Source organism: Eptatretus burgeri, chromosome 9 (genome assembly GCF_056783735.1).
Source record: "Eptatretus burgeri isolate ZD-2024b chromosome 9, Ebu_testis_v1, whole genome shotgun sequence".
Lineage (NCBI taxonomy): Eukaryota > Metazoa > Chordata > Myxini > Myxiniformes > Myxinidae > Eptatretus > Eptatretus burgeri.
The window spans coordinates 92,896,270-92,908,357 of record NC_140969.1 but is presented as its reverse complement, the minus strand read 5'-3'; the positions used below and the strand labels follow the sequence as shown (position 1 = coordinate 92,908,357).

Genomic DNA, 12,088 nt, shown 5'->3' with positions numbered 1-12,088 from the left:
AGATCCTCTATACCCCGAGCATCAGCAACCCCCTCCTGTTTCCCCCCGCGCTGAGATAGTGCGACCAAGGGGGCCCCGTTCCCACCCCCTGCCAGGCACTGTCCACGAGGCCCGCGGGTTGCGGGGCCATCGCCGCTCCGCGTCTCATCACCAGACGGGTAGGCCCGACCTGGTCTCGGCCCCAGGCCTACCTCATTCTTGAGGGTATTTCTTTTCCTTGGTTTTGGGTATGTGTTGTCGGCGCCGTCTGTGAAGTAGAATTGTATAAGTGTTGCCGTGTGCTCGGTAGTCGGTATTAGCTCTGCACTGTGTTTTCACTTTTATGTTTGCTTTTTGTGTAAATGGAATTGTGTTTTCTTTTTTTGTGTGCATTTGGTGGAATTGTATTTGTGTGCTTTCCGTTCGTCGCGAATAAATGTGCTTTATTGTTGAACTGTCTCCCGCTTCGCTTCGTCTTTTCCCCCATTGAATCCCCATCTTGCTTCACGTAAAGGGTTGGTAGTGGGCTGAGTACGCCCGATAATTAATCGAACCGTCGAGGTCGACGATAACACCGCTCGGTTATTCTGATAGTACGGAACGGGTCGCTTAAGTGGCCCGTGTCCGAAGTCGACCTGCGGCGAGGTGCGATCGCCCGGTCTACCCTCCGCGTGGGTACTTAGGTAGTTCGAATTTGGCGAGCAACCCTATCCCACGCGGGGGCTGATTGGCTCGATCGCGGTGAGACCGAAAGGTCCACCCGTGACTGGTTCCCGGCGTTAGTCCGAGAGGGTCACGACTGGATTGTCCGTCCGGTGGGCGACGTGCCGCGATTCGAGTTACGTGGCCGTTCGCACGCCGGCGGGCGCGAAGACCGCGACAATATATATATACTCTTCTGCTCTTCTGGGAACTGCAGACATATGCTTTTCTGAGATGCTATTCTGGGAGCCGCAGACATAGCTTTGTACCGTGAGAGTGACATCACGACATTTGGCTTAAGTCAGAGAACGGGTTTTACAGCATATATATATATATATATATATATATATATATATATATATATATATATATATATATATATATATATATATAGTTACGGTTCTCGGAACCGTATGCATACAACATACAGGTGTCCCAAGCTGTATATGTGCAGATAGATCCCTTCCTTGTGTGCAGTAGGAAGACACGGGGGTGTGTTGCAATGGGCTTTTAGTTAGGATTATAAATCATTTTTTTCCCCCATTTATTTGATCCACGGTACCTTCATCTCGCTTGCTACCCTCGTCTCGTCTCCTGAGCCCAAATCCCGACGGGCACTTTGGGCTGGACAAGCGCTTCCACCGTCTACCCGCTGTCTACAGAGACTCGTTTTCTGAGGCAGAATCCCGAGGTTCGTTATAGTAGCTGTGCCGCCATTCACTTTTCTTAACCCAGACACGGCGGTGTGGGCGGTCCTTACCAGTGTCTGGCCGAATCCCCGCCCAGAAAGGCGGACCACATGAAGGCCCGGTCCAATTGGGGCAGACAATGACGTCGGCTTCGCCATGGCTCCACCCCAAACTCCGTGATCTATAAAGTACGGGACAATCCTCAGAGTAGAATTCGATGCGAGGGAAGGTTGTGAAAGAAGGAAGGTTGTGAAAGAAGGAAGGTTGTGAAAGAAGGAAGGATGTTGTGGATTTTAAAGGTCGAAGTGGTTGGTTTTGAAAGGGAGAAGTCGGAGTTGGTTGGATGCGAAGGTGTTCCCGCTGCTTGACTCTGCCCACGTCTCTCCTCGACGGCCCGACTACGGGTCCCGGCCCACAGGACCTTGACCAAGCCTCTGTCTAGTCCTGCCTACTGCTCATCTCTCACCTCTTGGACTCCGCCAGACACGATAACCACACGTGCGGCTGTGTGCGGATTACCACACCACACATGCGGACCGAATTGCACAGTTTTTGTCGGGTGCCGCACCATGAAGCATCCCTTCCCTCGAAACGCTCAGGTACCAAAAACTGTGACCTCAACTCCCTCCCTTCCTGGCTGCAAAAGGTCCCCTTTTCTTTTCATTGGGTTTACTTTGTCTGAGTGTGTCTCTGAGAGTGTTGGCGCCTGTCCGTTAGATAAGCCTGTGTGAGATCTTTATTGTTGTGATTGTTGCTTTTATTATTCTCGTGTCAAGTCTACACTGTGTCTGCTTTTGTAAGTTGCTTGTAAAATTGCCGCACTACACCTCTCTCATCTTTCCCCTACATTACATACCAAATAAACCTTTTTGTTGTGCCACATGCTTTTCCCCGCTTATTGTAAATAAATAATTGTAGAAATGTTCCCAGCTCGTCTTTGTCTTTTCCTCCATTGTTCCAGCATGGTTCGGATCTGAGTTTAGCCGGGTCTTTATTCCCGACAATCCGTTCCTTCTCGCCGGTACATCCTGGGCAATGCCGCTCGATTGCATCCGATCCGGAAAGGTAGTCGGTAGTTGGTAAAGTGATCCGGTTCAGGCAAGGCGTACCGAGGGCGTGGTTCCCCGGTAGTCGAAACCGCGTGGTTAATTAGGTAACTTGATTCTAGACAGGAGGACCCCACGCCACACGGTTGAGGTATTGCTGTCCACGGTCGGTTAAGCGACCCGCCGCGTCACGGAATTATCCGTGAGCAACGGCCGACAATTCCAGGGAGTCTGGTGGGAATCGACTTAGTTTCACCCACCTAGTGGTCATTCTCCACCAGACCCCGGCCCGCAACAATACATATATATATATATATATATATATATATATATATATATATATATATATATATATATAAAATTTACACACACAAAGGTGGATACTTCGAGACCTGGGAGGACTCCGTTCCACCTTCTGAAACCCGTATATGGAGGTCACATGCATGCACACGCACACGTTATAATAGTTTATATTAATAGTACATAGGATTTGTACCTGCAGTCCTTGCATCATGAGTGTAAAACAGATTGACCCAATTAAATTCAACTTTAGTTTAAAAATCGATTCAGTTGTAGAACAGCTCAGTTTATTCCGTTTTTCCCAACAACCGGTCAATTACCGTGTTTGTGTCTAAATAGAGTCAAACCTGCAATTTGAGACGACAAGCAATAGTTGCTGCATTAATTATAAAAAAGTTATTTAAAGAGGGTATTAAGTGAAGTGTCTTGTTTGCATTGCTTCATTGGACGTTAAAATATCACTGTTTGTAAATATTGGAATCTGAGAGTGAACACGACAGTCAAATTATAAATCATTACCTCTTTGAACCAAAATGCATTTATCCCACAAGTTTAATGTAAGAGCACACCATTACAAATACCCATGCTTCCCACCTAAAGAAATGTTGAAAGATGGCATAAAGTTCCACCAGGAATGACCCAATATCAAATTGTGTGTTGAAAAAAAAATCTTCTCTGATGACCTCTGTGACTCTGAATCTCCACCTCCTGGAGTATGAACCAGGGGTCAAATCTAAAAATCGTTACAGATAACTACCATGTTTGGTAAATTTTTGCACAAACGTTGAGGAGAAGATTGCATGACGGATGGACAGATGGAGCTGATTACAATATCTCTCCACCCCCAACCCTGTTTTCTTTTTATTTGAAGTGTGGGCATAATAATAATACAAGTTCCCTTCCAAGGAACCTCGACACAGAAGGAAACCATTAGGCTCATCAAAGCCTGTGCAATGATTACCAACTTATGGTTGTTTGTCCATGCTCTATCATTTTTAAATGCTGAGCAACAAGCAAGTTGCGGAGTGGCGACTTGTCCAGGATTGTGCCCAATAGTCCAGGAGACTGCTTTGGCAGCAGTGATTCTCTTTCCAGAGTATGGTCCCAAAGGATGGCACAAGCAAGGAAGCACTCATACCATATTAACATTCTTTGGTATGACTTCGAACCATCGACCTCCCAGACATAGAGCGGACGCTCTTATCATTATGCCACTGAGGTTGCTCTCTATGAAAAACTAGAGTATGTCTGCAACGGCAGAAAAGTAAGGACAATAAATTTTCTCGACCAAATGTTGAGAGAAGTATCTGCTAACCGTCGTTGGAAAGAAGGTGAAGTGATGTTTCGGTCATGAGCCCTTCTTTTAAAGCAAGAGGGCCTAGCTTTGAAGAAGGGCCTACAATCAAAACGTCATTTCACCAAGCTGTTTCACCTTCTTTCCCATAGCAATTATGATACCTCTCTCAACATTTGGTTGAGAAAATTCACCCTCATGCAAGAGCAGCCTTTTCCACTGAGAAGCCCAATATATCTCATAGAATAACAAAAATGTACTTACATGCCCGATCGTTGGTGTCGCTGCAGAACTGTGGTACATGAAAAAAACCAATCAATGACTCACAAAGGAAGGCCATTCAGAATGACACCACGTCAATGCAGCTGCACAGTGTGCTTCAAAATAACAAATCAAACTAGCCTCTAATAGTTCAAGTGTAATGGCAAAGTCCGTGTATGGTGATGGCGTGTCGGTTGATATGCATGCAGGGAAAGGCGACTGCAAGTATATGCCACCAATGGGGTTGCACTGGAGAAACTGTGACAATCCACAAGGGTCAGAGGAGATAGGAAAAGAAGAAAGATTAGACCGGGGAGAAATTTGCTGTGCAGGGTGAAAGGTTGGTTATCTATAGTGATATGCAAATATGAACAATCCGAGTTGAGAGGTGAAAGGCATTGGCAAGAGTGGCCATACAACTGCAGGGTGCAAGAGAGTCTGGGTCCAGACGTTGGACTGCAGACACAAGATTGGTAAGGTGCAAGAGCTTGGATCGCACAAGAGGCACTCACCACAACAGCACCACTGGCCAACGTATGCAAACAGCAGCTAAGGCAGACACCAGTCAGGGGTGAGTCAGTTTGAGCACAAAGATGGCTGCACAGGTGTGTGTGTGTGTGTGTGTGTGTGTGTGTGTGTGTGTGTGTGTGTGTGTGTGTGTGTGTGTGTGTGTGTGTGTGTGTCTCAGTCCCGTAACTATGTATGTTACGGACTGAGTACGAGCAGGTGGAGTCGGTCACATTGCTGCTGATGCGGGTTGAACATTTTCAAAATAACTTCAGCACACACAAATTAAGGGCATGAGCATGTGTAACAAAAGGTGCCAACAGCACAGGATGTGCACGCCAGTCACATGTCTGATGGCTTTCAAATAATCCAATCTGTGCTTCTCAGTGCATCCAACCATGCTTCTTAATGTGAAAATGCATTGGGGTCAGCATTGGCACAGTCCCCGTGTGCTAGGTGGGAGCTACAAATGACGTGTTCGAATATAGTGAAAGTAGAAGCTGGGCCCATCAGTCTATCCCCTTTTCCGACCTTCTTTGACCACCGCCTTCCCTGTGTTCCTGATTGAGGTTTCATTGACATGAATTGCTGAACCTTAGTGTCCTCTACTTTACACAAACAGCTTGGTATTGTGTGCAGCCTCTGGCTGTTGGTTACATCATTTTCTGGAGGCACGGCTGTGCCGCTGATCCGGTACCCTCCATTACCAGTACACTGGTACTCATTTTGCTGACCTCGGAAGGATGACAGGCTGAGTCAACCCCACCTGGTGTTAATTATATGGTAGATAGGAGCTCAAACTCAACACCTTCAGATCTTAAGCCAGCTACCTTATTTACACAGATGAAATGATAAATTAAGGAGTTTAAACCCTTACCTGGTGTTCCTCTGCCTCGTGTGTTCAAAGTAGAGCAAACCACGAGCATTTAATTTCATGAGAAGTTCCTGTTTTGCTCTAATTTCCAGAAAGAACGGCTGCCCATAAATTGTGACTTCTATGTCGCCACGCAAGAGTTTCACACTCTCCTCATTTCTGTTCACAACATTCCAACTGCAGGACAAAAAAAGCTTTTATCCTCTTAAAAAAAATTACAACATCATACTAACCCTTGTATAATGTATATGTGCAAACAATATATTTATTAATCAAGAAACATAGTACAGGAAAAGTATCTTTAACTCGTACTTTAGCGAGAAGTCATTCCAAGTGCCATTGTGTTCCATGCCCAAATCTACCTTGTCAATCGCTAAGAAACCAGGAATATATATATATATATATATATATATATATATATATATATATATATATATATATATATATATATATATATATATATATATATAACTATTAACTGATCGACTCACTGACCCACTCACTGACTAACTGATGATAATGTTTAAGACCTTGCGGGTAACGTAGAAAGCTGAAATTTCGTGTGCCGACAGACATCGAAGCCAATACACCAGGAAAAAAAAAAAAAAATCACAGAACCCTCAGAATGTGTCCGTAAATTAAAATATAAATAAATGAAAATACATACATGGAAAAAATAAATTAACAAAATAAATGCAGATGAGCGACCCGAGACAATGGGGAAGCATGGTTCGTTATTGTATAGCCCGCTCGTATATTGTTGAGGGCCGGGGGTCGGTGGCGAGAACGACCACAAGGTGGGGAAAGTTATGTCATCTCCCACCAGACTCCCCGGAATTGTAGGCCGTTGCTCCGGATAATTCCGCGAGCCGGTCGCTGAACCGACCGTGGAATGCCAATACCTCCACCGCGCAGCGTAGGGTCTTTTTGTCTTTATCAATTTATCGTAGAACCAATTTATCTTATCAACTAAGCGCTGTTGTCTACTGGGGAACTACGCACTCGGCACGTCTTGCTTGAAGCGGGTCACTCTACCGACTGCGGTAGAGTTCCAACTACCAACTCCGGTTTGTGTGCAGTTGAGCGGAACTGCGTGTGGAGCGGAACCCTCTCCCCTCCATGCGTGTGGACTCATCAAGTGGAAGATCCAACATTGAAAAGGAACGTTTGTAGAAGCGCAAAGGAACGGCGGACTGGACGTTTTTGCCCTGTATGCTGTGGCCAGCGAGGCGAGGGTTGCAAGCGCTGGAAGGTACCGTGGTTGGTTGTTGGATGGTCTGTTGGATGATCGTTGGAGGGTTCGTTGGATGGTTTGTTGGATGGTCGTTAGATGTAATAACCTAACGAAAAGGACATCGCAACACACACCTTTGATTCTCCCACTGGACAAAAGGAAGGGACCTGTCTCACATGTACTTAACGGAATAACTGACTCTTGGGACATCTGTATGTTTGAATGCATATGGTTTCCAGATTCGTAATAGATATATCATGCTGGGGTGCAATCCAATAGGGGAGAGCAGTACTCCACTGAGATACGGTCAATGTTTTTTTTTTAGACTGTGAGTACTTCCGATTTTCCAAGAAAGATCTGGATCGACGATGATGCCCAGTCTCTGGCTGACCTTGTAAGCCAGCTTAGCTATATGGTCAGCCCTGGAGAGGTCCTGGCTGACGATGAGGCGTACAAATTCAAGAGACTGAAACTATTCCAGTTACTGACCATGGATAGAGATAGGTGGGTTCGTTTTACTATCCTTCTGGAGCGAGAGGGTGAGACTACATAATTTTCCGTGATTAAAGGACATGTTCCATTTATCCGACCAGAATCTAATATTCTAATCAATGGTTAATAAGACCATATTCAAATTGGGCAAAACACTGAGAAAGGTCCCAGTTGCTATTTCCAATTTAGAGCAAAAATAGATAAATTCATAAAAATGAACCTGCTCATCAACATCTGTAATCAACCAGTCTTCAGACTAACCGTGGAAATCTGCTAATTGGCACAAGTGCGGGATATCTGCTTTGGCTCGGCATGTTTTGTTCGAAATGTTGGTGTGCTAAATAAACAAAAGACATTCTAATGGATCCATAGCGGAAAAGAGCTTATCCCGACATACCGTTGAGTTTCCAGCTCGTTCATGAGCACATCTCGCACTCTGTACCGTGGCTTCAGTGGCTTTTCCTCTCTGACGCACAGCCGGACCATGCCATCAGGTAAAGAGAACACCTGCAGCAGCAGAGTGACCTACAAAAAAACAGGACATACTGCTTGCTCTTCTCTTTACATGCTGGCTGTTTCATGTAGGCCCTCATCTACAGTTTTATTTGAAAAGACCGCACATAACTTTAAAAAAAATCAATATATTAACATTGAGTGTTCAGAACAACAGCATCAACACAAACTGAGTGGCACTCGGTAGAGCACATAAATCCACCTGGCTGAACATGCAGTTTATGTTTTTAATCCCACTGTTAAATCGGATCTGGATCCAGACCTTAACCAAAATCTAATCGGCTTGTTATTGTCACCTACTCAATTAATCCTCCCAGTTTTGTCCGAATCTGTCCACAACATTCTGCTAATTTCTTCCAACATATCGTTTTTGGCCCTATGGCTCAATTGGCCCTATGTCTCAATTGTGAACAATCAAGAAGGAAATTTAAAAAAATTCTTGTATCTGGATCCAGATCTTCACAAAAATCTAATCAATCGTCCTTGTCACACACTCAACCTGTCCACCAAGTTTTGTCTCAATCCATGCATAACGTTTTGAGATATCCTGCTCACAGACAGACAAACAGACAAGGGTGTGGTGGCATTACCTTTTTGAACATAGAATTCCAGCACGTGATCCGAGTGGGCTTTAAGAGTTACTTGCAAAGTGTGGACTGGCTAACCCCCAAGACAGATGAGGCAGGTCAGGCAGAATAACCCTTTGCCAAAAGCCTTATAATGCCCGAGGGGCACAAGGAAAATATAGAAGGTGACGTCTTAATTGCAGTTTTTGTAATTATTTCACAGAACCAACTTTAATGTTGCTTTGCACTCTAATTATTCAAAAGGATACAGTTAGTATATCCCATCTCTTATCATCCCAACTCTTATCCAATCTCCATTCATCCCAACTCTTATCTAATCTCCAGTCAGTCATCCCAACTCTCACCTCCAGTGATCTCATCTCCAGTCAGTCATCCCAACTTTCATCTAATCTCTAGTCATCCCAACTCCTATCTAATATCCAGTCATCCCAACTCACATCCCAAGTGCTTCACGCTTCATTGTGCTGACAACGTTGTGCTGCCCTCTGCCATCTTGACTAACATATCACCAAGACATTGAGTGTTGGAATCATGAACCTTCACACCCCATGGTAGGGAAAATGGAATGTGTGGACTACGCTGTTTCATTTTAATATCTTTAGCTGTTTTGGGAAAAAAATAAAAAAATTGGAGGCATTACTTTAACATGTCCTCTGAAATTAATTAATTGATTAATTAATTAAAGGAAAGGATGAAAGCACGGATCGGCAGTAAAGCGGGGAAGGAAGGAAATAAATAAATAAACAAGCCGGTAGGCGACATGGCTGCTCGCTCTAGATGGAAAGCTGGCCGACACGACTAGCCGATTTCATGTACATGCTATCAATCAATTTAGCACAATAAATATGATTATCACAGCCCTCTTAGTTTGCGCCCAGAAACCCGCCTTGTGAAATTTCAGGCATGTTTCCAAAGAGACTCTAACAAATGGCAGCCCTGGTAATTCCATTTATCTATTCGCTAAAGATTTTATTTTTTTATATGATGCTGTAAGACATTCTCTTTGGGCACAAAAAAAACAGGTCCCTTGGAGGTCCAGTTTCGGAGGTATTGATTTTTTTTTTACAGTCCAGTGTACGATGTACGATAAAGTATTGTTACGAATTCTGGCCCGTCCGGCGTACGATCGGCCACGTAACTCGAATCGCGACGCGTCGCCCACCGGAACGGACAATTCAGTCGTGACCCTCCTGGAACTATCGCCAAGGAGCTAGTCATGGGTGGGGGTTTAACCTCACCACAACCCAGTCCGCATTCTACTCACGTGAAATAGGGTGAATCGCCGAAAGTCGATATACCTAAGTACTCGCACGGGTAACCTACCGAGGGGTTGTACCACGCCACAGGTCGACTCCGGACACAAACCGCTTAAGCGGCTCGTTCCGTGCTACAGGGATAACCGAGCAGAGTTATCGTCGACCTTGACGGTTCAGATTAGTTACCGGGTGTTTTAAACCCACTATCAATCCCTTACGTGATGCAAGATGGAGATTCAACAAAGGAAAGGACGAAGCGAAACGTGGGAACAATTGGACAAGCACATTTAATGCGTGACACATGGAAGCACGTATTTCCAGTCAGCAACAATCATGCACGTATGTATAGGCATGAACAAAAGCAAGAACGAAACGCAGAGCTACAACCGAATATAATAATTACACTGGCACTTATGCAGGTCTAAACTTGACGGACTGGCGCCACACACACATTTACACAAAACCCAAAGAAACGAAGAACCTCTCTTGTTGCGGCCGGTGAACTGTCTCTGGCACTCTCCTTGTCCGCTCTCACAGGTCCACCTCAGGCCACCTGCGGCGCCCTCCGTCCGCATCTCCCACCAATAGGTCTTGCCGGGCCACGAGCGCGGGAACGAACGAGGAGGAAGGGAATGCGAGTTGGTTTGCGGATCAACCGTCACGAGGAGAGAGCATACGGGAGGACTAAAGAGATATCCAAGAGGAAGGAACGCATTCACCAAGGGGCGAAGAAGAGAAGAGAAGAGAAGAGAAGAGAAGAGAAGAGAAGAGAAGAGAAGAGAAGAGAAGAGAAGAGAAGAGAAGAGGGCGCGCCCCGCCCGTGTCCGTCCTTTATGGAGCGGGGCTCCGCCCTTCGCTCTGCCCCGTTTCGGGCTCCACCCCCCTTCTGGAAGCCTCCCAAAAAGGGGCGTTCCTCACTCCCGTCCGTGTCACACCACGCGTCTACCAATCGGGAGCGAGCTGCCCCACCCCTCCCCTTCACACCAAGCACGGGGGAAAATGGCGGGGAAAAAAACCCCACAGGTTTCACAAGTGGTTTTGTTCTGCCAATCCTTTTCGGATGGTTTCCGTGGTGCGGAAACCGTCTTACCGTGGTCCGCGGAGGATGGCGTTCGTAAGCGGGCGTAGTGGCGAAGATGGTGGTGATTGTTGTGGGGGTGGTGTGAGCATGGTGGGCGTTGTGGCATAGTTGGTGGCGGTTGTTGTTTGCGTGGAGGTTTGTGGCAATGGTAGCTCAAAATAACGATAGATAAAGAAAAAGGGCTAACTAAAGCGTAGCAGCCCAAATGGATCACACATATTCCCTCTAAACAACGGGTGTGGGCTAACTACACATGAACTTATCGATATATCTCACCTGAGGACCCTTTATGGTGTACTGCAAATTTCCACAGCCGTAACACTATTTTAGCTGTTGCTAAGCAACGGAGGTGTGCACAGCAAGCATTCATTTTTGTGTACAATGCAAGCCACATTGTACACATTTCACCCAAGTTTCATCAAAATCAGACTGTTTCTCTTAGAGAGATTCGCAATTAACCGTTTCTGAAATGTTCGACATGTACTCGTCCAAAACCTATTTCCTCCTACAAATATTTTTTGTTAGGGCTGCAAATGGGCATGAAGGGAGCAAGATAGATTACGCACAGAACTCTAAGCTTCGATTTTTCGATTTTTTTTTTTATTGATTTTTTGACCACTTTAAAGGGCCGTTGCTATGCCGTTGCTCGGGCCTGGGATCCCATATTTGAAAGCACACAATTCCCAGAAATATTGGTCCTACCTACCAAATTTCATTGGAATCGGTTGAGTGGTTTAGCCCCTTGGCTTGACCAAAGTTTCGCGGACAGACAGACAGATGGAAATGTCCAGAATAAGGGTGCTCTAAGAGCAGCCAACAAACAAAACTGTAGTGGAGAAGAAGGTGAAGTGGGATGAACGAGGACGATGGAAGGGTGGCAAGAGTAATGAAAATGGTGAACACTTCGAATACCGAACACAAAGAGGGTCCCAAAGTAAAACCACTGGAGTTTCACTGAACAGCCCAAGTGGGTTAAATAATTGAGGGTTACACCTGTTCAGGCAGTTTGTCAAGGGAAACACATTTGGCAGCAAACAGTCAAAGGATTATGACAATGAATCCAATTGTGACCATGAATGTGCAGCTGTGACTCCGTGAGCACGAACATGGTTCTCCACGTTGATGAGAGTGATGTTCGCACGGTCGGCCGTCACGGTCAGACTTGGGAGAAGCGCCAGGTAAGGAGAACGCCCTTGTTGTAACCGCTTCTGGCGCCTGGTGCGACATTCAAACATACATATATACATATATACATATATATATATATATATAT

At 45.5% G+C, this 12,088-nt stretch overlaps 1 protein-coding gene across 4 annotated transcripts in view; it reads right to left on the bottom strand.

Moving 5' to 3' along the window:
• LOC147020623 (neutral alpha-glucosidase C-like) overlaps positions 1 to 12,088 on the bottom strand; it is a 74,371-nt gene that overhangs the window by 61,232 nt on the left and 1,051 nt on the right. For 2 of the 4 annotated variants that reach the window (XM_085896127.1, XM_085896128.1), the window contains exons 3-6: positions 11,922 to 12,030; positions 7,776 to 7,903; positions 5,656 to 5,829; positions 4,275 to 4,302 (exon numbers count right to left, since the gene is read on the bottom strand). In XM_085896127.1, the coding sequence (XP_085752253.1) occupies positions 4,275 to 4,302; positions 5,656 to 5,829; positions 7,776 to 7,903; positions 11,922 to 12,030 (439 nt within the window). The remainder of the gene's footprint in view (positions 1 to 4,274; positions 4,303 to 5,655; positions 5,830 to 7,775; positions 7,904 to 11,921; positions 12,031 to 12,088) is intronic. The other 2 variants (XM_085896131.1, XM_085896129.1) reach the window with 1 other exon arrangement.